The 27,354-nt window shown below is 37.2% G+C and overlaps 2 protein-coding genes across 10 annotated transcripts; one reads left to right on the top strand and one right to left on the bottom strand.

The window, feature by feature from the left end:
- On the top strand, positions 1-22,799 carry LOC144967843 (uncharacterized). 6 transcript variants are annotated; one of them, XM_078905529.1, is made up of 8 exons: positions 1-619; positions 1,716-1,876; positions 2,930-3,020; positions 6,438-6,822; positions 9,623-9,834; positions 10,494-12,106; positions 19,422-19,594; positions 20,212-22,799. In XM_078905529.1, exons 4-8 carry the CDS (start codon positions 6,534-6,536, stop codon positions 20,313-20,315), a joined length of 2,391 nt encoding a protein of 796 aa, XP_078761655.1. In that variant the 5' UTR covers positions 1-619; positions 1,716-1,876; positions 2,930-3,020; positions 6,438-6,533; the 3' UTR covers positions 20,316-22,799. The 6 variants fall into 6 exon arrangements, with proteins under 6 accessions (XP_078761655.1, XP_078761657.1, XP_078761658.1 ...); XM_078905531.1 differs by lacking the exon at positions 1,716-1,876; XM_078905532.1 differs by lacking the exon at positions 2,930-3,020 and having other exon boundaries at positions 1,716-2,334.
- Positions 22,800-24,522: 1,723 nt separating this feature from the next.
- LOC144967842 (uncharacterized) lies at positions 24,523-27,006 on the bottom strand. 4 transcript variants are annotated; one of them, XM_078905525.1, is made up of 2 exons: positions 26,828-27,006; positions 24,523-26,044 (listed from the first exon to the last, which is right to left on the bottom strand). In XM_078905525.1, the coding sequence occupies exon 2, from the start codon at positions 25,899-25,901 to the stop codon at positions 24,828-24,830; it is 1,074 nt and encodes a 357-aa protein (XP_078761651.1). In that variant the 5' UTR covers positions 25,902-26,044; positions 26,828-27,006; the 3' UTR covers positions 24,523-24,827. The 4 variants fall into 4 exon arrangements, with proteins under 4 accessions (XP_078761651.1, XP_078761649.1, XP_078761650.1 ...); XM_078905523.1 differs by lacking the exon at positions 26,828-27,006 and adding an exon at positions 26,657-26,806; XM_078905524.1 differs by lacking the exon at positions 26,828-27,006 and adding an exon at positions 26,657-26,806 and having other exon boundaries at positions 24,523-26,015.
- Between the last annotated feature and the right edge of the window lie 348 nt (positions 27,007-27,354).

Raw genomic sequence — 27,354 nt, 5'->3', positions numbered from 1 at the left:
TGTACTGTATACTTCATAAACAGCTACTGTTTTCAATTTCGCCATAATTCTTTTTGCATCAATGAATAAAGATGACCTCAAATTTGTAAATTTCTCTCAAATCCGAGACTTTTCAGATTACAGTTTTGAGATTTATTATTTTTTGATAGGTTGGGGGGTCATCTTAGAATATTGATGTAATATTCACTGAAGTAAAAAAAAAAAAAAAATATCTGTCCAAAATGAAAAAGACCTTTTATCAGTGTATCGTAGACTTGTGGTTCATTTATTTTTTTTGTCTCAGGTGTCCTCAACTACCCGCAGCCACCTCTGCCAGAGAGAGAAATGGTACGCGTCATACGATATTTATGAATAAATAAATTAATATAGAAGTTTTAAAATTCTATGATCCCGGCGGCAGTAGAGATTGATCGCAGATAGCCACAATTATAGGATAGTTTTATAGTTGTGTGGATACAATTGTGCCTGGATTGATTCCGTGATCTCATTCTTAGGATGGTTTTAAAGCTTGTGGTGACATTTATAGGATATAGACTACCAAGTAATGTTAATATAATTATATCTGGATTGATATTCAGTGATGATATAATTAATTCATAGGACGATTGTTAAACTTGTGGTAAGATTTAATTTGACAACAGAGTGTGAATTTTTCAATTATATTGAATGATTTAAATTATACTTTAATTGTTGACTGACGTTTGATAAATCCTATTTGAACCATCATCATCAATATCATCATCATCATTATCATCATAGTCGTCGTCATCGTCGTCGTCATCATCATCATTACCATTATCATCATCATCATTATCATCCCCTCCTCTTCCACCTTTCCTCCTCCTCCTCCTCCTCCTCCTCCTCCTCCTCCTCCTTCTTCTTCTTCTTCTTCTTCTTCTTCTTCTTCTTCTTCTTCTTCTTCTCTCTCTCTCTCTCTCTCTTTATTTTTATATATTTCTTTAGTACCTACAGTATATTATACAGATTCGATTTTCACATACCACAGTGGTAACATTTTCACCGTAACCTGAGCGGTTTGGAAGTTTTATTTATCTTCTATTGCGCGGGATAAATAAATGTTAAAAGGCAATTTTCGTATTTCAGTTATCGGGCACCCTGTCCAAAAAGGGCCCACCTGTATTGTTTAATCTATTTTGAGCAAAAACAACTGTTACTGAATTTGACAATGTAGAGTGATATGCATTGTCTAATACTCATTTGATATTCATAATAATATAGAGTTTCATAACTGAAAAAATATATATTATTTAGATACTTTTCTTTTAAACATTAAAATGTTTATTAGAGTGGGCCTTATTAAGGCAGACTTACCCTAATAAGGCCCACTTAAGTGACGCATATAAAACAATTGTCGTCTAACTTAGCACATACATAAATTCATGACTCTTCAAATCTAGGTATTCATTTCACACGTGGCGGGTGGTTGGATGGGAGCATCACCCTTGAATCATATACCTATGATGTTCGCATGGGTGTACGATCCGATAGTGATGTCGTTTCTTCTTCTCTTTACTAGCCTATCCTGCTTCTTTGGTTTGTGATTGTATTTTTGACAGGGATATTTTTTTTCCTGTAAATCTTCTGCCTGTTTGTTCTTGGTTATTTATAATTTAGCTTATGATATCTTTAGGTTATGATTTTGATTTACATTTGTACTATTTTTGTTAGATTGCTTGTTTTTTTTTTTGTTTCAGCGGTCTCTCATATAACCTCAATTGTGTTGGAAGAGACCTAAAGCAACAAACAAAAAAACAACAAAAAAATTTCACACGTGAGATCTATCTCTGGAAGACGGAGTTCGGTTGAAGTAACCCAGATGTCAGATTTGGAGTTTGACGTTAAAATGATCAGAAATGTGATATTTTAGTTATTGTCAGTTTTAGAAATGATATTCATTCTTCTCAATCAAGCAAAAACCTAACTCTATTATCATATGAATATATGACCATAATATCATATGACTATACACTCAGTTTTAGTATCTTAACCACCCCGATATCATACAGTTGAGAGGCGATGAGTTACATTATTATTATTATATATAAAGTATGATAGCAAGCACAAGCGCAGAGATTCTATTTTTACTTAAACCACCTCTATCCGATGTCTCATATGATCATTGTTTAAAAAATATATTTTGTTTTATTTTGAATTTAGGGATAATTCATTCATTTCATGTAATAAGATAATATCTTCACTATACTGCCGTACTCTGGAAAAATCCATATTTGAAAATTTGGCCAGAAAACTCGTCCTTCAAATATCGATCGAATTAAATGACCCTCATCTTGTCAGACCTGCATTTATGTACACGTAGGTAAAAAGTAATTGTTAACGTGTATCTCATTTTACAAATGTCTATCCATGACTGCACCAAGAAAGTTACATGTGTTTACTTAGCCATTACTCTATCTACTTTAATTCTTCAAATGATGTATCTATGACAATTCCGTTTCACTGTGTTTTTCTGATCCATGCTTTGCCTCCTTGCTCCCCAATTCATTTTCCTGAATGCCACTCAAGGTACTGCCAATTATTCTCGTTTTTATTCTTTTTTTTTTACATCCTTTAAGAAAATTATAAACCCCCTTTAAGCGATTTCAAGAGATGGATGATTTTTCGAAGAAAGCCTCTCCTTTAAAATACAACAATTAAGTACTCTAAATATGGCTTTAAAATATTTATTTTTGTTTCACAAGATTGAATAAACTTTTTGTAAATTTGCTTCCTGGTCGAAGGGAAAACAGCCATTAAATGATTGTATAAAACATGACACTATTGTTTGTTGTTGTATGTGCTTTGTCTGTTTTGTTGTTGTTGGTGGTGGTGTTGGTGTTGTTATTGATTTTGTTGCTGATATTTTTTAATATTTATTTTGTTTTTGTTTTTTTTGTTTTTTTTTTTATAGAAAAACATTTTCAACGAAACGAAACCCGTGCCACATCACCGATACTTCTTATATGTTCAAAATGATTTGGTCCGCTGCTATAATCAGATAAGTACGTAATAGAAGACCTATTGCTTTGTCAAAAAGTCAGTCTTGTTTGAGAATAATTGTTAGAGCCTGAAATCATTATACTGGCATTTTGATACATATCTCTTCATCCTCCTTTATTCATTAACTAACATTCGCCTTTATTGTCTGTGAAAGTGATCTTGGAACAATAAATCAATCAATGAATGAATCAATCAGGAAACTAGTTAAGAAATAGATCAATAAATCAATCGGGATTTTCACTTTCAAAAGCTTGAATGCCAATGCTATTCATCTTTCTTTGGCCATTTCTTTCATGTTAAACTCTGCCAGCCCATTTATGTTGTCTCTTAGATATTATATGAGAGAAGACTCTTGTCAAATGATGATGTTATATTCTCAATTCAACTTTTTTTAAAGGAAGGGGGGGGGGGATAGCTGTTATGATACGATTTCTGACTGAAATCTGGGAACACCTTGTCCTCAAGCAAATAACTTTTAAATACATTTCCTTCTCGAGTCCTTTATCACAAATCGGAGAGCCAAAGACTCATTCGTCCTTGCTGGTAAAACTATATCAAATATTTGTGACCGTCGTTTACATACGTATTTTTGCCGTCTTTTTCATATCGAAAAATAAAACAACAAATTTTACAGAATCCCCCCCCCCCCCCCCCACAAAAAAAAAAACAAACAAACAAACAAAAAAAAAAAACAACAACAACAAAAAAAACCCAAACCCATTTGCTCCTATATATTTTAATCTATCAAGTCATATGTCTTAGTTTTGTAATAAAACATTTATTTGTTGTCTCTGAGTCACCCAGATAGTAAAAGTACGCGTTGGGCTCAAGAATATGACAGTGTCAATAACTCAATTGGATTCAATTAACAATATTATGTGAATCTTTCTACTATGACGGCAGATTTACACGCGTGATAGCCAAATTCAAGTTGTACTCTCATTTTTATCAATGTGGTGGTGGTGGTGAGGGGGGGGGGGGGTCTCATTAGCTCATTTGGTAGAGCACTCCCCTTTCATACAAAGGAATCGATAAAGATTCCGTGCTGTCGGTATATTTCCCCGTCCCGATCGCCAATCTGTCAAAAAAAAAAAAAGTAAACAGAAACAAACAAGAATATCCTCCAGCCAAAACAAAAAACAAAATTTTTTTTTTTTAATTGAGCTTTATATAGGGCAATATCCACTAAATGTGCTCAAAGCGCTTTACAAATGGTCCCAGGTCAACAGCAACATTTATGTAGGACGGGACATGACGCCTGTTAGGCGATATTATAATTTTTCGGACAAAGACAACGCTGTTAACGGCCAGGTACTCATTTTACACCTGAGTACGGTGAGAGAATGTGAGTAAAGAGCTTTTTCCAAGGACTCAACTACGCGCCGAGCGCGAGGCTCGAACCCAGGACCTTCCGATCCGGAAGCGAGTGTCATACCACAAGACGACATAGCCGCAACAAACAAACAAACAGGAACTAAATTACAAAACATAAACAATTTTTAAAATCCATCTAAACAACAAAACAAAGGCAAAAAAAAAAAAGGAGATTACATGAAAAATAGAGTCTATTTAAAAAAGAAGCTGGCAAAAACAAAACAAAAAGACCCCCCCCCCCCCCCAAAAAAAAAAAAAAAAAAAAAAAAAAAACCCAGATATATTTAGTTATTTTCTGAGGAATATTTTAATGATAATATCAGTTACATATCTAGATACAACAAAATACTGAATGAGGCAATACCATGCCTCCGGTCATAATAACATTATACCACCCACCCCACAAATCCCCTCAGGTGTCCACAGAATAATGAAGTAGCTTGTAAATATATAGGATTAACACCGGGTATTTTCATTGCCTATTTCCATTACAATGGGTCACATGTTTTCTACCCCATTTAATAGCGATTATTTTTATTCAGGATCCTGCTGGCATGGATATTGCGTTACAATGTTTTCCAGTATGTCAATAATATATATATATATATATATTATATTATATATATATATATATATATATATATATATATATATAACGTATTAACATTCATACGTACATACAGAAATACATACATACAAAGATACAAACAAACAAATAGCGTGTGCGTGCTTTTGCGTGTCTGTTTATGTGTAGGATATATATATATATATATATATATATATATATATATATATATATGTGTGTGTGTGTGTGTGTGTGTGTGTGTGAGAGGGTGTGTGTGTGTGTGAATCGTAATCATTCTACGTACTTGACAAAACGTCTTATTCGTTTGAACAGGGAAATATTTACTTCATGATAAGTCCATTCTCAGAACCCTCGGGTTTGAGACTTTGATAAGTCAGGGCTAAATTAGTCTGTTAATAAATTGTATAAAATAGACATGTCTTATTACACAGAAAAATAATTCATTTTGACAGATTTCTTGTTTTGTTTTCACGGGTTAATTAAAATATCTTCCCTTGCAAATCTTGTCATATAAACATGTTTACTGACTTAGTTCGTCGTATATCATTCATGCCATTCGCCATAATTATCATCATTATCATTTCACATCCTGAAACATGATAAAAGCCACTGCCAAACATTCTCTTAACCCCCCCCCCTTCTCGTAACATGGCTCATTATTTTTTACGTTATGACAATCCTATTCATTGGATGTTATTCAATCTATAGATAGTATGCGCTTGGCTAAGAAGATCACAACATTGCCATCCGGAGATATAACGGATCAACACACAAAACTGTGTGTAACCATTAAAGGTTATAGTCTGGTTAATACAGTTTAGTGAGAAGTACTCATAAACGCGGATGGCAAAAAAAAATAATAACTAAGACCTGAGTGTCGTCAACTTCGAACTATCTATACACTCCTCTCGGAGACCCATGGACTTCCTACTATTCATTTCCCCCTGTGGACTCCAATCCAATAAGTCTAAGCTTTCGCCATGCTGAATAACCGAAATGCATTTATTTGCAGGTTTGATGGCCGAGCGCAATTATAGGTTTGATTTAACATTATTGTTATGGACAATACTTTGCGTTGGATTGGGAGTATTTCTATTACAACAATGAGCCCATAACAATGTGGGTTATCAGACCTGCAAATAAGTACACGTCGTGATGAACACATGCAGTATTAACTCACTCAATCCTAGAGATTTTGCTACTTTTCAAAATTGGAAAAAATCTATTAAAAATGAGCATGTACATAGATAGTTTTATTCAACTATCTACCATTATAATGCAAAAACTAAAAACATTATCTTTGATACTTCGCTTATAATTTGTCTCAGAAGAAATGTTATAAATATGCATGGGGTTAAAGTAACCCGGGTAAACTATGGATATAGTCGGTTTTAGGGTTGAGTGGGTTAACGAAATTAAAAATAATAAAGTTAACAAACATCATTTTCAACTATTTCAGAATGAAATCATGATTTCCTCTCTAAGTATTGATGGTGAAATCAAGAGATATCTCAACATTTCTTTGGTGATCTGGAACAGGGAGTAAATCTAAAACATGAAGAAGAACACGGAATCCAAAATACGAACTTCCTCACATTATAGGAATAAAGAAATTCCCAGCAAAAGTGGAGTTGGTAAAACAGTTGTTGAGGCGTCTCCCAATTTGGCCTCATCTAAATACCCAACAAGATCCGAGAAGCTGATTGATTTTATGAAATTTAGAAAGATTCCTGTAATAGGCATTGTGATTTCATTGATAAATTGGATATTACGAGTACGACATGTCACAGATCGTAATAATTGGGTCATCATTAATCCTGATGAGGTTTTCCAGTCAATGGAAGGTAAGTAAAAATATTCCTGTAATAGGCATTGTGATTTCATTGATAACTTGGATATTACGAGTACGACATGTCACATATCGTAATAATTGAGTCATCATTAATCCTGATGAGGTTTTCCAGTCAATGGAAGGTAAGTGATTAACCCTCTCCTTACCACACATAGGAAAATCGTCACATTCGTTACGATACAACCAAAAAATTTTCTTATTCAAATTTATTTTGTACGTCATACAATTTACAGAAAATGAACAATGTGTTGTAGAGCATGTTTTGCTAAAGAAAATATATATCGAAAGAACTTACTGTTGTTGTTTTTGGGTGTTAAAAAAATCTATTTTTGTGAAAATGGCTGGTAAGGAGAGAGGTTAATTCAACATTGACGTTTCTTGTTATGAGTTGTAAAAGAAGTCCTTCAGAGCCATTAGGTACATGGATCCGGCGTTTATCCCGATTCTATAGCGTGAAACTGACAATAGCAATTGCTTGCTACACTTTGGATAGGACGCTAGTCTATCTCAAAGTACTTTCCGCCATATCTCACAGCTACCCAATCACTTCTGGGTGGACAAGGAGGGGGGTCAGAAATAATCTCGACTGCACACGAGATTGATCTCGGTTCCTATGCGTGTGAAGTGATTGCTCTACCAACTGAGTTATCGGGACTATGAGTTATAAAGCAACCTACAAATTGTTGGACTTCCTTAAAATTTTACACCCGGTATCGGTTGGTACGTTACTAAAAGAACGACTAATTTAATTACCAATCCAACACAGCAGCCATTTTTAGAAACTAACCCATTCGTGAGTGTGTAGGAGTGTAGATTGCCGGGAATTGTCTTTGGTTTCTCAGACAAAATTCAATAAGTCATCGTCTTCCGTCTTTTTTAAAAACCATCATATTCTTGGCAACCACAATCATGATACATAGGGCACATTCTCAAATGGGCGACTTAAGCACTCTCCAACAAAGCGATATTATCTACTAACGAAAAGGTGAAAATGGAGAGGCTTCGGATGGGAACGGTACAGACAATGGACAATAATTATTGTTGTGCTGACGAAGAGTTTGTACCAGAAACATCCATTGTCTTATTGTTCCCATTTTACACTTAGGTTCGGGGTATAAAATTATGTGAATAAAAATAACCCTCTCCAAGGACTCAGTTTAGCACCGCCCACAGCGAGCACAGCGTGGCTCGAACCCGAATTCTAAGGGTAACAAGCTGAATGTCACATCTACTGACCATACATTCCGGGTTGGGGGGGGGGGGGGTTAAAGAATTTCAGTCCCGTTTTAAGGGTTTAATTGATTTGTTTGTACAACAAGAATGCGTATGGCATTCTATTTTGCTTTGTAAAGAAAATGATAGCTACTTTGGAAAAACACATACTTAAAAATTTGTCCAGAAAACTCGTCCTTCAAATATCGATCGATTAAAATGACTCTCATCTTGGCAAAAACTCTCTAACCCGGGACTTTGGCGAAGTCCCGGGCTTGAGAGTTTTTGCCAAGATGATCGATATTTGAAGGACGAATTTTCTGGACAAATTTGTAAGTATGTGTTTTTCCAGAGAACGTCAGAGCTCTTGCTTGAGTTATTCCGTCGATTTATAAACTATCGCGACACTACAAAATAAACGGGGAAAAAGTTTTATATAGTGGATTGAATACAAAGATTACTGTGTCTATTCTTTTTACACTGTATATTCGCAGTATCGATTTAAACATTCTTTTGTTGTAATAAATTCTCGGAATAATAAGCAACGATCGAAATAACAGGACTCTTGCGGTGTTGAAATTATTATTATGAAGAAAATCCAAACGCTAAAAGTAAACAATTTCAGAGAAGAGAGTTGTAATTTTTTGCAGGTCTGATAACCCAAATTGTTATGGGGCTCATTGTTGTAATGGAATACTCTTAAATCATCGTACAATATCTCCCATTACAATACAATGTTAAATTAAGGCCATTATTGCGTTCGGTTATCAGACCTATTTATACGTGCACGTAGACTAGTCGAGAAACAATTACCCGTTTGTAAGAGTCAATTTACTGCACAACTCAAGTGCTCAAACCTTGTTGTACTTGCTAATTGGAGACCTTTTATAAACCTCATTGGCACATTTATCCTCTTAGGGCTAACCCACACCGGAGACCACAGACTAGAGCACAAGTCTGTGCCGGAGACTGACTCGGAGGACCCGGCACTGCCGTCCTATGCCGTCTTCCGGATAAAGCTAAAGGCGCCGGGCATGGACAGAATACTAAGAATAAAGAAAAGAGCCGCTAGACCTACCCATACCAAGCACCCGACGTCCTCTGTCGTTTTCATAAAAGTATGTCTGGCTCAAAAGATCGAAGGGAGAAACCGCCTTATGGTGGTAAACCCCAAAAATTATAAGCATGTCAAATGAACTAAATATCGCCGTACAAACTGCCAGGTTTTTTTTTTTCATCCCCACATATACCGTTCTACCACATAACTGATTAACCAACGATCTGGTGGTATATGTGTAGGGTATAACTCAGATTTCACCGTGAAAAGGCTTGTATGAAACAAAGCCAGTCCAATGCAGGATGAGAACTACAAGAAAAAATCACCCTAAAAAATTAGGCTGCCTTCACTGAGGCTGATTATTTGGGACGATTTTGTTTCTTATATTTTTCTTTCTGTATTGTCTGGCACTGTTTCATGCACACCTTTTCAGATGTTTATTTAGCACCAGTGCCTGCTCTATAATTTGTTACTTTACTTATCAAATGTCACTCAGACGTATCCATCATTTATCTCCCCGCAGCTGCTCATATAGAATTCTATGGTTATGGATTTCGCCCCTATGAGTTCTCCTCACCTTTTGCTGATGACGGGATAAATGCTAACGCTACATTGTACCGTCAGATGGAGCTGGACGCAGGCCTTAGTGCGATGAGGTCCCCAATCTTTCTCTATTACTACATTGCAGTTGCCAAGTTGGTGTCGATTGTAGGAGTGAACAGTAATCCCTATTTGGTGAGATACATGTCGTATGCTATTTTGGTTTTTTAATAAGAACAATTTAATATTTTTGAAAAAAAATATTTGAAACTAATTCGTTCATACTATTAGTATACGAAATTTAACATAACGACTATTGACCGCGATGAGAATACTGCTGCTGCTGGTGATGATGATGATGGCGGTGATGATGATGATGATGATGATGATGATGATGATGATGATGATGATGATGATGATGTAGGTGGTGGTAGTGTTGATGTTGACGATGATGATGTTGATGATGATGATGATGATGATGATGATGATGATGATGATGATGACGATGATGATTCTGTGGCAGTGTTGGTTGTGCTACAATAGTAGGACGATAGCATTGGTAATCATTAGAACGATTAAGATTTGTATTGCAATTTTATGGAGATTTAAACAAATGACAATAGATACTATTTTCTTCAAGCCCTTCTTCAATAACGGCTTTATAATCTTGACAAGCGCTAAAATGCAATCTTTGTTGTAAGTTTTAAATATGCTAAATAATATGTTACATGGGTTTGATTTCCAATTGTAAGGGATGAATTAATAAAACAGAAAGTTATTTCATGAGCACTATATCTAGATTTTATAACCAAGTGTCGATTTATTTGTGTTATTTTTAACTCTTCATCCAACAGATATTTAGCTTGGGACACATTACGATCACATCCTTGGTGCCAATTTCTGTATACGTGTACACTATGTCGCTGTTTCATTCCATGGAAGTTGCAACGGTGGCAGCCATTCTTACGTCATCGTCCATACATCTCAATGTCCTTGGAACCCATTGTTTTCTTCACTCATTCTTGTCCCCGTTTATATTTCTGACATTGACAATTGTTACCAGTTTGGTGAATGAGTCAAAAGAAGATAAAACAGGCAATGAATTGGAACCAGCCGAAATAAATAACAATTATAACATTGTTCACGACTGTAAAGTTGAAAAAATAAATAATGAGTTGCCGACACAAGATTCTCCTTCATCAAAATCTATATTCAAATCAAAATATATAGCAAATCTGCCAAGCACGCCAATTGTAACAGTAAACGCCACCGTATGTAATAGTATTATGGTATTTTCTGTAAACTACAAAGCTATCTTTGTTGGATTTTTAACGGGAATAACGTGCTACATACGGTTAGATTCAGCACTCATTCACTTTGTGAATCTGTTAATTATCTTGAGTTCTTCGTCAAAACACAGAGGACGAATAACCTCTCTGAGCCCAATGATTTTCGTTGGGCTTTTGATATCTGTTCTCCTCTGTGTTAGGATCGATTCACAATTCTATGGGGGATTCACTATAAGCCCTTGGAACTGGTTTCACGTTAATGTTATAAAGAACATCTCAACATATGTGTTTGGAGAAATGAATTTTTGGTTTTATTTTGCTACATTTTATTCTCATGATATCAATATGTTCTGGATTTGTTTTTCGTCTATGTTTATTTCAATACTGCTAACAACAATCTATTTTTATAGCAAAATTGCTAAAAGACAAGACATAATGGAAGACAGCAAGCCAACAAAATCTTCAAGCTGTTTATTTCTTGCCTGCATATTTCTCCTAGTCATATACTCAGTTCACGGCCACAAAGAAATACGATTTATTCACGACTCGATAATTTTTGTAATGATATATTCAGCATATATCATCTGTAAATTATTGTCTTTCATAAACATTGAGAGAAAACATAGAAGAATAACATTTGGAGTTGTGCTAGTCATATTCTGGGTCTCTCAGCACCACCAATTTTATAATCATTCAACAAATACACAATGGACGTATCGTCATGTTCCAGATACACAAAACACAAATATCTGCTTAGACTTTATATCAAAACAATCAGATGTCTCGGGTGTTTTCATGGAAGACAATATTTTCCTGACAGGAGGCATGACTATTCTTCACAAAAATGTGCCCATTTTTTCAAGGGTGATGAGTGGATTTTTCGAGTTTTCTATGGAATTTAGAATTAACGCACCATCTGGATTGACATTTCTCAACACGAAAAGAGAGATTTCAATGAATACGTTCACACGCGTGTCTAACTATGTATCACAAACCAATCTAAAGGGCGTATTGTTAAATGTTTTGGAAACACAAGAGTATAATTATCTTGTGTTGACCAAGGACCAGCCATTTAAAAGGATGGGATTTCACCAAGTCTTTGAAAACGGGAATAGAAAGGTACTGAAGCGTGTCGGTGATTCTGCTTCAGAGGATCAGATTAAATACATCGTGGACAGGTAAAATGTCATTGAGATGTAATTCTGCTCTGTCATTTGTTTCTCTTGACCCTTTACATTCTCTCTCTCTCTCTCTCTCTCTCTCTCTCTCTCTCTCTCTCTCTCTCTCTCTTTCTTTATTTCTTTCTTTCTCTCTCACTCTTTCTTTCTCTCTCTCTCTATCTTTCTCTCCCTTATCTCTCTCTCTCTATCTCTCTCTTCCTCCCTCCCTCCCTGTCTCTCTCTCTCTCTCTGTGTATGTGTGGGTGTATGTATGTGTGTGTGTGTGTGTGTGTGTGTGTGTGTGTGTGGGTTTACTCGAAAGTGAACAGAACTGCTTTGGTGTTAAGTTATTTATTATATTTTTCATTAGAAAAAGTGTTTTTTTTAAACTTTGTGGTCAGTTTCATGACTGCCTATTATTTTAAACTTTAAACCTTTGCTAATAATAATATCGAGATAAATAAAGCCAATTGGAACTGATTTTAAGATAGGATCTCTCAAATTGAATCACTAAAAATTGTCATTGAAAATTTGAGAAAAAGTGTGCCATATAGTTGCAAAGATAATAGAAAGTTTGGGTTTTTCTCATGAAGACAAATACAAAAGCTACGCTTAATCTTTGGTCATAAAACCGGACCTAGAAGCAGAATTAAAATGCGTTAAAATTGGGGCTTTATTTTCGTTCATTGTGTTAATGTCGCATCTTGCTTACGCCCAGTTAGAAATAACAATCATTGTTAGCATCGGATGACTGCAATATCACCAAGGCTGGGTGTAGCATTTCTTTCCCTTTGTTATTATCGCATTTATTGTCATGATCAGGATCATAATATTATCTGCCCAATCTGGAAAGTTGGGTCCAAACCTCCAATGTACCTAGCTTACATATCTCTTTATTCTTCATCAAATGCACTAGGAGGCTTTACAATTGTTGTCATCATAGAGATGGTTGGCTATTACAATGTTACACCCAGTTCACTGAGAAAAGTGAATGGAGCAGGCACTTTACATCAACGTGGATAGCTCATACTGTAGAGTCAAGCTCTCCCCGGCCAGGCGGAGTTGTCACACCAGTAAGGTCGCGGGTTCAAATCCCCATCACCGCCGCGAAAATTTTTATTCTCTATTATCTTATGGCACTTTCCTACTCACTTCATCTCTTGTTGTTACCCAGTGAACTGCCGCACTCAGGAAAAAAAACACGTATATAAAAATTTGGTCAGAAAACTCTTCCTCACATGACGGCGAGATGTGACGTAAGAGGCTAGATCCGAGCTTTTTTTCTTCTCATATTTCGTCGATCGGCACGCTTTCGTTTATCTCCCCATTTATGAATGACGCGTATTCTAACAGAATTCTTAAATACGTATCTTTCCAGAGTGCGACCAAAGATTATAATGATATAAATACTTATATTCTTTGGTACGACAGTGGTTAAGAGGGTGTTAAAGGCCCTGTTTTCTTTTATCTGGCACATATGACAGAGTGGACTACTTGACAATATCTGTTCAGTTGATCAGCTTTTAGCTTTCGTTGGTGTTCCTATTGATTTTTTTTTCTATTCGAGAGAAACAAGCTCCTTTTAAGAGGGAGCTAGGTACCAGGTTTGAGAGTTTTTGCCAAGATGAGGGTCATTTAAATCGATCGATTTTTGAAGGACGAGTTTTTGGGCCAAAATTTTTTAATTCGTGTTTTTCCAGCGTATGGCAGTTAACTGGTTAAGCGCAATACCGTTGCAGACATTAACCGGTTGAGCTATCTGAATCTAATGTTGGTAATCGTAATCATTACTGAATAAAGTTACTCAAAAGATATTCGATACTTAGCCACACCAAGGAATTTACCCAATGGAAACCGTACGGTGCTCTTATTGGCTAACCAACCAGCGGCCTCGATGAGAAAAATATCCGCCATTTTGCTGTTGGCTGGGAATCGCGTTACTATAGTAAACAAGCGCTGATCGGCCGTTCATGAAAACAAGTTGCTGCTCGCTCGTTTAACTCAAAATTATTCAAAACGATCTCTCTAAAATGATATAAATGTGACTTCTTAAGGTTTTCTTCACGGTCAAAACCACACAACATTCTATTAATGATTACGTCCGAGGCAAAAAGGAATATTGACAGGTCGACCGAGAGTTGAACTCGTGAGACGACAAACATCAATGCGAAGTGTAGCGAGAGTCAAGCTATTGTTTGTCTTTTCCTATTCTATATAGAGAAAAGAATAAATAGTATAGCCTCGTGTGTGAGTGGTTGCGTGTCATAGTCTTGTTTTTAAATTGTTTCTGTTGTTTATGTGTGTAGTGATGACTCTCTCACACTCAATTTCAATGCCGAAAGAGGAATTCCCGCACACAAGAAAGGGGAATTGGGGTGGTATTTGGCATACATATTGTATAGTATCTAGTTCTAAATAGATAACTGATTAGAATTATATTATGATATATAAACACAATGCCAAATACAATTCCGAAGTTTCCTTATTTCAAATGAAGTAAAGCTCCTAAACCTAATGGTAGTGATTGTAGTACTGAGTGTTAGTGAGGTGATGTGGTGTTGGTGGTGGTTGTAGTTGCAGTAGTAATAGTGATGATGATGTGGTGGTGGTGATGATTGTAGTTGTAGTAGTAGTGGTATGATGATGATGTGGTGGTGGTTGTAGTAGTAGTGGTCGTGATGATGATGTGGTGGTGGTGTTTGTAGTAGTAGTGGTAATGATGCGGCTATGTGGTCTAGTAGTATGACACTCGCTTCCGGATCGGAAGGTCCTGGGTTCGAGCCTCGCGCTCGGCGCATAGTTGAGTCCTTGGAAAAGGCTCTTTACTCACATTCTCTCACCGTACTCAGGTGTAAAATGAGTACCTGGCCGTTAACAGAGTTGTCTTTGTCCGAAAAATTGTAATATCGCCTAACAGGCGTCATGTCCCGTCCTACATGTTAAATGTTGACCAGGGACCCCTTGTAAAGCACTTTGAGCACATTTAGTAGATATTGCACTATATAAAGCTCAATCCAAAAAAAAATATTTCAATGATGATGATATGGTGGTGGTGGTTGCAGTAGTAGTAGTGGTAGTGATGATAATGTGGTGGTGGCTGTAGTTGTAGTAGTAGTGATAGTGATGATGATGTTGGTGGTGGTTGTAGTAGTAGTGGTATGTGATTGATGGTTGTGGTGGTTGTAGTAGTAGTTGTAATGGTGATGATATGGTGGTAGTGGTGGTTGCAGTAGTAGTGGTGGTGATGACGATGTGGTTGTGGTGGTTGTAGTAGTAGTGGTAATGGTAATGATATGGTGGTAGTGGTGGTTGTAGTAGTAGTGGTAATGGTAATGATATGGTGGTGGTTGTAGTAGTAGTGGTCGTGATGACGATGTGGTTGTGGTGGTTGTAGTAGTAGTGGTAGTGATGCTATTGTGGTGGTGGTTGTAGGAGTTGAGGTAGTGATGTGGTGGTGGTTGTAGTAGTAGTGGTGGTGGTGGTTGTGGTAGTAGTGGTAATGATGATGATATGGTGGTGGTGGTTGCAGTAGTAGTGGTAGTGATGACGATGTGGTTGTGGTGATTGTAGTAGTGGTAGTGATGATGATGTGCTGGTGGTGGTGTAGTAGTAGTGGTAGTGATAATGACGTGGGGCTGGTGGTTGTAGTAGTTGTGTTAGTGATGATATTGTGGTGGTGGTTGTAGTAGTAGATGATGTGGTGGTTGGAAAACACATTACAGGTTATTATAATACATGATTACACACATTCTCTAACTTCATTTTTTGACAGCTTCGTTGTGCCATAAATATACGCAACAGTTCTGAAACATTTTATTGTGGATTTTGATATTGTTTGTTGTTTTTCTTGTGTCGTTATGTTGACATAGATACCGAATGAATGGTAATTACTACATTCTCAGCCAACAACAAAATGGCGCTGAATGCTTTCATTGGTGGACACTTTTTAGGCTTCGTACGTATTCTCATTCGTTTAATTCTATGAGCCACACAACAATTTGGCTAAAGCGCGGTGTGTCTTTTTTACGAAACCCGCCGAAACCCGCCGAAACCCGCCGGAACCCGCCGAAACCCGCCGAAACCCGCCGAAACCCGCCGAAACCCACCGAAACCCTGCGAAACCCGACAAAGTTATGGGAAGTAGGTATCAGTGTGGAGTGAACCTAGAACTCAGGGAAGTGTACACCATTGGGGAGTGAACCTGGGACTGGGTTTCGGCGGGTTTCGTAAAAAAGAACTAGTGCTTTTTTACGAAACCCGCCGAAACCCGCCGAAACCCGGCGAAACCCGACAATATCCAGCAAAGTTATGGGAAGTAGACAATTGTGGGGAGTGAACCCGAGACTCAGGGAAGTGTACACCAGTCGGGAGTAAACCTGAGACTAAGGTTATCGGCCGGTTTCGGCGGGTTTCGTAAAAAAGAATTAGTGCTTTATTACGAAACCCGCCGAAACCCGCCGAAACCCGCCGAAACCCGACAATATCCGGCAAATTTATGGGAGTTTGGCAACAGTGGGGGGTGATCCTGGGAATCAGGGCGGTGTACACCAGTGGGGAGTGAACCTGGGACTGTGTAAAAAGGATATCAGTGGGAAATAAACCTGGGACTAAAGGGAGATGGATACCATTGAAAGTTGAAGCCGGATATGAGAGTTTGGTACCAGAAGAAAATGAACCTGACACTATAGGGGGTGGGCGCCAGTGGGGAGTGAACCCGGGACTATGTAAAAAGGATATCAGTGGGAAATAAACCTGGGACTAAAGGGAGATGGATACCATAGAAAGTTGATAGTTGGATATGGGAGTTGAGTACCAGAGGAGAATGAACCTGACACTATAGGAGATGGGCGCCAGTGTGGAGTGAACCTGGGACTCAGGGAAGTGCACACCAATTTGAAGTTGACCTGGGACTGTGGGAGATGGATAACTGTGGGTATCCGAGCCGAACTATAGGAGTTGGGTACCAGAGGAGAATGAACCTGACACTATAGAAGGTGGGCGCCAGTGGGGAGTGAACCTGGGAGTCAGGGAATTGCACACCAGTGGGGAGTTAACCTGGGACTGTGTAAAAAGGATATCAGTGGGAAATAAACCTGGGACTAAAGGGAGATGGATACCATTGAAAGTTGAAGCCGGATATGGGAGTTGAGTACCGGAGGAGAATGAACCTGACACTATAGGAGATGGGCGCCAGTATGGAGTGAATCTGGGACTCAAGGAAGTGCTCACCAATTGGGAGTTAACCTCGGACTGTGGGAGATGGATAACTGTGGGTATCCGAGCCGAACTATAGGAGTTGGGTACCAGAGGAGAATGAACCTGACACTATAGAAGGTAGGCGCCAGTGGGGAGTGAACCTGGGAATCAGGGAATTGCACACCAGTGGGGAGTTAATCTGTAAATATCTAAAAAAGGATATCAGTGGGAAATAAATCCGGCTTCAACTCCCAATGGTATCCATCTCCCTCTAGTCCCAGATTTATTTCCTACTGATATCCTTTATACATATTCCCAGGTTAACTCCCCACTGGTGTGCAATTCCCTGAGTCCCAAGTTCACTCTCCACTGGCGCCCACCTCCTATTGTGTCAGGTTCATTCTCCTCTGGTACCAAACTTTCATATCCGGCTTCAACTTTCAATGGTATCCATGTCCTTTTAGTCCAAGGTTTATTTCCCACTGATATCCTGTTCACATAGTCCCAGGTTCACTCCCCACTGGCGCCCACCCCCTATAGTGTCAGGTTCATTCTCCTCTGGTACCAACCTCTCATATCCGGCTTTAACTTTCAATGGTATCCATCTCCCTTTAGTCCCAGGTTTATTTCCCACTGATATCCTGTTTACATAGTCCCAGGTTCACTCCCCACTGGCGCCCACCTCCTATTGTGTCAGGTTCATTCTCCTCTGGTACCAAACTTTCATATCCGGCTTCAACTTTCAATGGTATCCATGTCCCTTTAGTCCAAGGTTTATTTCCCACTGATATCCTTTTTACACAGTCCCAGTATAACTCCCCACTGGTGTGCAATTCCCTGAATCCCAGGTTCACTCCCCACTGGCGCCCACCTTCTATATTGTCAGGTTCATTCTCCTCTGGTACTCAACTCCCATATCCGGCTTCAACTTTCAATGGTATCCATCTCTCTTTAGTCCCAGGTTTATTTCCCACTGATATCCTTTTTACACAGTCCCAGGTTAACTCCCCACTGGTGTGCATTTCCCTGACTCCCAGGATCACCCCCCACTGTTGCCAAACTCCCATAACTTTGCCGGATATTGTCGGGTTTCGGCGGGTTTCGGCGGGGTTCGGCGGGTTTCGGCGGGTTTCGTAATAAAGCACTAATTCTTTTTCACGAAACCCGCCGAAACCGGCCGATAACCTTAGTCTCAGGTTCACTCCCGACTGGTGTACACTTCCCTGAGTCTCGGGTTCACTCCCCACAGTTGTCTACTTCCCATAACTTTGCTGGATATTGTCTGGTTTCGCCTGGTGTCGGCGGGTTTCGGCGGTTTTCGTAAAAAAGCACTAGTTCTTTTTTACGAAACCCGCCGAAACCCAGTCCCAGGTTCACTCCCCAATGGTGTACACTTCCCTGAGTTCTAAGTTCACTCCCCACTGCCACCTACTTTCCATAACTTTGTCGGGATTCGTCGGGTTTCGTCGGGTTTCGTCGGGTTTCGTCGGGTTTCGCAGGGTTCCGGCGGGTTTCGGCGGGTTTCGTAAAAAAGACACACCCCTAAAGCGGCTTGCTATGTGCATACTTTTAACTTGTGACAAATTTAACAAAAGCTACCAGAATCTCTGGTAATACTGTAGATAGTCCAAAAATGCAATTCTTCTCTTTATCCTTGCGACACACTTGAACAAAATAGATTGCAATGGACAGATTAATAATCCTTTCTCAAGTCTTTTGTTCAAAATAATGTATCAACCGAGCACACCAAGGAATAACAGGCGGTTCCATTGAGCGTTCTTTCTCACTTACAAATGCATTTAAAAAATTCTTTTTAATAAACAAAAATGAATATAACAGCTTAAAAAAAACCATATACGGAACGTTTCGAGCTCAAAACCCTTCTTCAGCCAACAACAACAATAACAACAAAAAATCCGATAAAAAAAACAAAACAAGGATAGCTTGATAAGCCCTCCTTGATAAAATCATAAAAACGTTACTTATCATTTTATTGTTGTCGGCTGGAGAAGGGGTTTCAGTCCGAAATTTCCGTGTTTGGTATTTTTATTTTTATTTTGAAGCTGTTATATTCATTTTTGTTTATTACTTTTAACAACTTCTCTAGCAGCTTAGCATCACTTTATTCTATTTATAGATTGACCCTTGGTGATGACGTGAAGACTCTTGTTCACGAAGGTGATGTTCTGTTTCACATGAGATTGTTCCAGAAAGCAGTTGAAAGATATCAGCACGCTCTAATAATTTCCTCTTTCAAAGAAGATGTCGTCGGAGCCTATTTACCTCTATACGAATGTCTGAGAGAAATAGGTGAGTACATCATTTATCATTATTATCGCCGTCGTTGTCATCGTCGTCGTCATCATCATCATTGCTTACTTCCACTAACGTTACAAAAACAACCACCACCACCACCACCACCACCATTACTACTACTATTACTACTAACTACTACTACTACTACTACTACTACTACTACTACTACTACTACTACTACTACTACTACTACTACTACTACTACTACTACTACTTCTAGTACCTCCTCCTCCTCCTCCTCCTCCTACTACTACTACTACTACTACTATACTACTACTACTACTACTAGTATTATTATATATTATATTATTATTATTATTATTATTATTATTATTATTATTATTATTATTATTATTATTATTATTATTATTATTATTATTATTATTATTATTATTATTATTATTATTATTATTGTTAATATTATTATTATTATTATTATTATTATTATTATTATTATTATTATTATTATTATTATTATTATTATTATTATTATTATGAAAACAATGATGATGATAATAGTAATAATACTAGCATCGAGACACCTATAATATAGTAAAATACTTCTATTCTTTTTGACACTTTATTACTCTTTATTGCCCTATATTTCACAGGCCGGAACGATGATGCAGAAATGATAATGACTCAATGTGTTGAAATTCACAGCAAAGAAAAGTGTTGGAAACCAAGGCGGATGACAAGACTATATTATGAGTGATAGATATGATTTCATCTCAATTTGATTTCATTGCTTCTTGTGCTTGTCAAACACGAACTTTATTAGACAAAGAATACTAGCTTTCAAAAATATGTTATAGCACGGAGCGACGTGTACATATATGCAGGTCTGGCGTCCGAACCCATTTTTTTTTTTTTTTTTAGATTTTCATTACAACAATGAGCCCATAAGGATTTGGGTTATCACACCTGCAAATAAGTGCACGTCGTCACGGAGTAATGAAAGTTTTTTTGGCAGAGAAATTATCCAATGATATTTTAAAGAGTGAAATAAGCAATAAAAATTGGAGTCATGCAGTGGCTTGAGAAGGGGATTCCCAAAAACGGACATCGTAAAGTACTTGATTCACAATCAAAGGAACCGGTATCGATACCGAGTGCAGTCAAGTTTTTTTTTTTTAAAAAGATACATTTTTAACAAGACAGAGTTAAACACCACCAACCTTTTTCTTTCTTTTTTTTCCCCCCGATGACTACGATGTTACTAGTGTGCATCTGTGTGAGTGTGTCTATGTCAATATTATTATTTGTAAGGCATTAAAAAAAATTGTCATCTATATAGATAGTGCAATATCCACTTAAAGTGCTTAAAACTCTTTATAACTATAAGGTGTCCCTGGCCAACAGCAACAATTGATGTGTAGAACTAGACATGATGCCTGTGAGGCGACAGTACATTTTTAAGGACAGAGAAAACATTGTTAACGGCCAGGTACTCATTGTTCATCTGAATACGGTGAGAATGTGAGTCAAGAGCTTTTTCTAAGGACTTGACTATGCGCCACACAGAGCGTGACTCGAACCCTTGACCCTTCCGGTCCGAAGGCGAATGTCACACCACTTGACCACATTATAGCCACACAAAAGGTCATTCGCAAAATTTGGATAGAATCCAATACGCTTCAACAGTCGTAATCACTTCCCTAGTAATGACGCATGGTTACTTAGTAACTGGCTCTAAACTATCGGAACAATGGTGGACGCCCTTATGAAATATTATTTCTCCGACGAGCATGAAAGCGTATCCAGAGGAAAATAAACATTATAAACATAGTCTGATGTCACGTCGCCTAGAAACGGCGCCCATCCTAAACAAAGAAAATCTGTACTTTTTATTCTTCATGTTGGTGAGAACTTTTCATATGTCTTTTAATCAGAATGTGTAAAAGCCAAAACATGATCAGATTTATAATGCTTTTTCCCCTCTGAATACGCTTTTATGCTCGTGGGAGAAGTATTTCATAAGGACGTCCGCCATTGTTCCGATAGTTAAGAGCCAGTTACTAAGTTACCATGAGTCAATACGAGGGAAGTGACGTTACGACTGTTGAAGCGTATTGGGATTTATTTTGTTATAATATTTTGTTTTGTAGAATTTTGACAAGACATATTATAAATAGAATTAAGTTGACGTCACTCAGGTCATTGTCATTGTTTTTTTGCCATCCGCGTTTATGAGTATTTCTCACTAAACTGTATTAACCAGGCTATAAACGTTCATTGTTACACATAGTTTTGTGTGTCGGTCCGTTATACTTCCAGATGGCAATGTTGTGAGCTTCTTAGCCAAGCGCATACTATCTAGACCTTTACGTTGGGATTGTTATCAACTTTCTCGTAACGTCCTTTCTTATCAGATTTTCTAATCGTTTTTTTTTCATTCAATAGGAGAAACGCTTTATACCATCGCTATGTCATAATTGGATTCAATAGTCTGATGTCACGTCGCCTAGCAACGGCGGCCATCGTGGTTCTAAACAAAGAAAATCGGTACTTTTTATTCTTCATGCTGGCTAGAACTTTTCATATGTCGTGATCAGAATGTGTAAAAGTCAAAACATGATCATATTTATAATGTTTTTCTCCTCTGGATACACTTTTATGCTCGTCGAAGAAGTATTTCATAAGGGTGTCCGCCATTATTCCGATAGTTTAGAACCAGTTACTAAGATACCATGCGTCATTACGAGGGAAGTGACGTTACGACTGTTGAAGTGTTTTACAGCACTGCAAATAACATTTGTAATGTTTATTGTTCGTGATGGTATTCTAACATCGCTGTTTGTGTCATTACATTCAATGACAAATTATGTTTTCACAAGCTTGTGATCAGTTGATAGAAGAGCTCCAGCGTATGATCCTTAGTGGTGAATATTAGGGGGCAGTGTGACTCAGCGGTACGATCTTTGCTTCCTACCCGAAAGGTATCGAGTTTGATCACCCGCCGCTGCGCTGTGTGGCATTGAGCAAGTCACCTCGCCTTAGTTCAATTTGCGGCGCTGCACTGCGGCTGACGCCTGGGTTATTCCAGTCTTCCCTTGGAATAGACCCTAGAGACAAATTTCCCCTATGGAATGAATAAAGGGAATTTTATTTTTTTATTTTATTTATTACATGTATGTCTTTTGCCGGCACTACAAATCTGTAATCGATTTGGTTATTATATAATATGTTGAGGAATAAACCTGTATTTGTGTCTCTTTTTTGACCCACCCATGTTGTTTTGTGTCAAAAAAAACTTAAGCAATTATATAGTGCAATTTCCACTAAACGTGCTCAAAGCGCTTTACAAGGTATCCCTAGCGAACAGCAACGCTTAACACGTAGGACGAGAAGTGACGCCTGTTAGGCGGTTCTAACATTTTTTCGAACAGAGACAACGTGTTAACGACCAGGTACTCATTTTAAACATGAGCACGGCGAGAGAATGTGACTTATCAGTCATTTCCTAGGACTCTACCATGCGCCGATCAGAGCGGGACTCGAACACAAGACCTTCCTATCAGAAGGTGATCGTCATACCACAAGACCACGTAGCCGCTCTAGAGTTATGGTTAAAGGCACTATTTGCAACAATTATTCTTTCTTCATAAAATTCTACTAGATATTCCATATTTACGCTCCTTTGAATGGCAATGGGCATGATCTATATTAACTTTTCATGTGGTCGAGGTCATTGGTAACATTTCAAAATGTGCTCAAAGTGACCTACACAGTGAAAAGTGTTCACAGATTTTGAATTATCTAACACTACGATTGGCCATTGTGTTCAGCTTGACACATGGGTATGTTTACAACTTTCATAAACAAAGCAGCGTGATTACATTTGTTGAGATATATCCAATCGTTGGACAGCAACAAATCATGTGATTGATGACCTGGTTGGACGAAAACATGAATATAGATCGCTCCCATTGTCCTCTTCTTCACATTTACAATCTCTAGTTCGTTGACAGTTTGGTTCAGAAATGTTCAGAACATTTTTAATTCAACGGTGTGTTTGTCTATTCTATTTTTTTGTTGGCATATAAGCATTAATGATTTTAATGATTGAGCTTTTATATAGAGCAATATTCACTAAACGTGCTCAAAACGCTTTACAAAGGGTCCCTGATCAACAGCAACACGTAACATGTAGAACGAGACATGACCCCTGTTAGGGAAATATTACATTTTTTTCGACAGAGACAGAGCTGTTGACGGCAAGGTACTTATCTTACACCTGAGTACGGTGAGAGAATGTGAGTAAAGAGCCTTTTCCAAGGATCAATTATGCGCCGAGCGATGCTCAAGCCCAGGACCTTCCGATCCGAAATCGAGTGTCATACCACAAGACCACATAGCGGCACGATTAAGATAGAATTATCTTACCTCATTTCTGCCGTACTCTGGAAAAACTCATATTTTAAAATTTGGCCAGAATATTCGTCCTTCAAATATTGATCGCCCCATCTACTTGGCAAAAATCTTCGCGAAGTACCAGGTTTGAGAGAGTTTTTTTTGTTCGCCAAGAGGTGGGTCATTTAAATAGATGGATATTTGAAGGACGAATTTTCTGGCCAAATTCTAAAATTGAGGTTTTCCAGGGTATGGCATATTTGTTGTTTGGGTTAGATTGTATGTTCTTGTCTTGCTGTATTATATTACATATACTCAATCGGATATCTTCCCTGTTTTGAGAATATAGTCCTTCCAGTTATTAGTATAATATGTAATACTCGTATGTACACACATAGAATGGAAAGAAAATACCATAAAGAGCATTATAATTTCATGATGAAATTATTAAATGGCCCATTGAGGTATGATGATGATGATAATAATAATTAATAATAATAATAATAATAATAATAATAATAATAATAATAATAATAATAATAATAATAATAATAATAATAATAATAAACTTTTATAGAGCGCAATATCAATTTAATGTGCTCAAAGCGCTTTACAAGGAGTCCCTGACCAACAACATCATGTAATCTGGATGTCAAGTATTCAAACTGATTAGTACTGACGATGAGCAAAATTATAACATTATTAATAAGGAAAGTAAGCAGCCCAATAAATAGATAATTATTCAAAATCAAACTGGTCTTCGTGGAAATAAGCGGAACGGTCACTGTATTTACTCCAGCTTCAGTCGTACCATCCTAGCAACACAACCGTCACATCACGGACATCACGTGACCGCGTCTCAGCCGTGAACTAACTAACCTCTGGAACATCGAGGAAAGACAACATTAAATGCCTCTTTGTAACGACTTGACTGCCGTAGATAGAAAAAGAAGTTCACTGATGCGTTGATGTAGCTGAAATGGACACGAATGCTGTAGACCACCAGCATGAGGTTCCTGTTGTATCCCGACATGCTCACTCCTGGCACGACGAGTACCGCAATGGATGCAATTTGGCTCATTAACAAACACACTACAAATATACACGAAACGGCCATCACTGATTTAATCAAATCAACCTCTTTGGACGAAAAAGATTTCTCTTTCTTTGGAGCTTCATTGTCTTTCGTTACTTGTGAAACACTGGAGCTGGGATTTAGGCTTTTATTCCTCCAATCTTTGATTTGGTTTAGCTTATAAACCATGGTTATCGTGTTGATAGCGACTATACATGTAGCCACATTGTTTAGAATGCTGTTACTTATAGTGCTACAGATTTGAAGATATTCCTTTGCGAATGAGGATTCAACAAAATATGGAAGGGAGTAATTGAGAATAGGGTTTAATTTCCAAATAATTGAAGTGGAACCGGAATAAATTGTTTGAATGGTAAAAAATACGATGAAAATGAACATCATGATGATAACGGTACGTTTAGGGCGTAAAAACAGTTTGACTTTTAAAGGAAAAACTATACAAAGAGTTCTCTCTAAAGAGATATAAACAGTCGCCCAATTGCTGCAAAGGGTGAAAACAACGGCGAGAAAGGCGGCATGGTTTGTATAAGTTAAGCAAGTGAGATATCCCACAACACTTTTTGAATACAGAAAGAAATGACAGGATGAAGGACTGACCGCGCACAAACAGGCGAGAAGATCGAATATGGACAAGGCAAGAAGACCAATGTTGGTGCTACTGTTAATGACGTCTTGGCGAATGAATACCCGGATGTTGATAATGTTTGTGGTTATTCCCATGAGGGCCAGCAACAAGTTGGCAAGCTGGATTGTTTTTGCCAAATATTCATACGCTTCATCGCTCACAATTGATTTTTCTTGTTTTACAAAGTCTGATAAATTCTTGATTATAAAACTGCTTGAATTCATCATTGATTTTATTTGTAGTTTAAAAAGACTAACTTGATACCATTTTGAACAGACACTGTTTTTCGCCAATTATTTTTAAAACCAATTTTCACGGAAAATGATGTTCACGAAAAATACCTAATTTAGTGATGAATACAAGAGCAATTCTAAAGGGAACAAAAGACAGAAGTTTGTTTCGATTTGCAATATGAGGGAGGATACTTGAGGAAATTATAATATTATATGAAGATAAGTTCACATAATAATAGACTACAAAAGTGTTATTCTTTCCAAGGTAGTATTATGCTTAACACTCCTATTATTTAACATTTAAATACAAGGACAATGTAATTGAAATCCTAGTTAAGTGTTTGTTTACTCTAAGTTAACAACGTATTATGAATGATTTATGATTAAATTTACATATTTTTCAGGTCGGATGACCCAATTACTCTAAAACCAACTCAAAATATTGTCCATTACAACATTTAACTTCAGTCCATAATGGCTTTCGGTTATCATAACTGCTATTATTCCACTTTAAAAAATTATTCAATAATCGCAGAATATTTTCGCACATTTTATTAGTGTGATATTAGCCTAGGTGTAAAAGACAGCTGATTGGTAATTTTTAAAAAATATTGCGGTACGCAAGAATACCAATACAACGTTTTTAGTTTTGTGTCAAATTGTCATTCAAGCAGAAGGAGAAAGATACAAATTATGGTTAATAGAAGTACTAATACCAAACCATTTGGTTACAAATCTAATAATCTTACTTGGAGGGGTAGAATAAACGTATTCTTCCATTTCTTTGTATTTATTAAACTCGTTATATTTTTATCGTGTAGTAACACATACACGCAATCTCGATGAGTTATTGGGCACGATAAAAATAACTCATTTAATAAATACAAAGAGATGAAAGAATGGTATATTATTATGTGCACCTAGGATTTGATATATATATATATGCAGTTTCGTTTTGTTTTGTTTGAATTATGAATGATTTAAAACATAACAAAAACTGTCGCTGAATTTAAATGATATCAACCTAATTCAGATGGATAATTGGTGACAGCTTTTTAAAATTAACAAATCACAAACAATGATCAAATCTGAATTATGAAAGTAAATTTTATAGACAGTTTAAGATTGATAAATTATCGGGAAAACATATTTTTTCAGAAGTAATTTTTACTTTTATTTGTGAGAAAATCGATGAAAATAATGCTCTAGATGGAATAATTGGGCTTTTAAAAAATACGAAAGACCAGAACGTTCAAAAAGCGCACTATAGTGTCATGTCTAAAGTTAGTAGAACGTCAAGTTTTGTTTTGTTTTCAACGCCCTTTCAAATATGGATACCATCATGTTATAAAGATATAATGACATGTAAAAGTCTCTGAGGAGAATGTCAACATGTCGCATTTTAAAGAAATTGGATCATTGGCATGGTAAAAAAATATTAAACAAT

Source organism: Berghia stephanieae, chromosome 3 (genome assembly GCF_034508935.2).
Source record: "Berghia stephanieae isolate SIO BIC M18660-M18661 chromosome 3, UCSD_Bste_1.3, whole genome shotgun sequence".
Taxonomy (NCBI): domain Eukaryota; kingdom Metazoa; phylum Mollusca; class Gastropoda; order Nudibranchia; family Aeolidiidae; genus Berghia; species Berghia stephanieae.
This window is presented reverse-complemented; position numbering and strand designations above follow the sequence as displayed.

Coding starts and splice junctions, on each gene's coding strand:
- LOC144967843 (XM_078905528.1), top strand. CDS start 6,534: ATGAAGAAGAACACGGAATCCAAAATACGAACTTCCTCACATTATAGG. Junction 9,835..10,493: donor TGAACAGTAATCCCTATTTG/GTGAGATACATG, acceptor TTCATCCAACAG/ATATTTAGCTTGGGACACAT. Junction 19,595..20,211: donor CGAATGTCTGAGAGAAATAG/GTGAGTACATCA, acceptor TATATTTCACAG/GCCGGAACGATGATGCAGAA.
- LOC144967842 (XM_078905525.1), bottom strand. CDS start 25,901: ATGATGAATTCAAGCAGTTTTATAATCAAGAATTTATCAGACTTTGTA.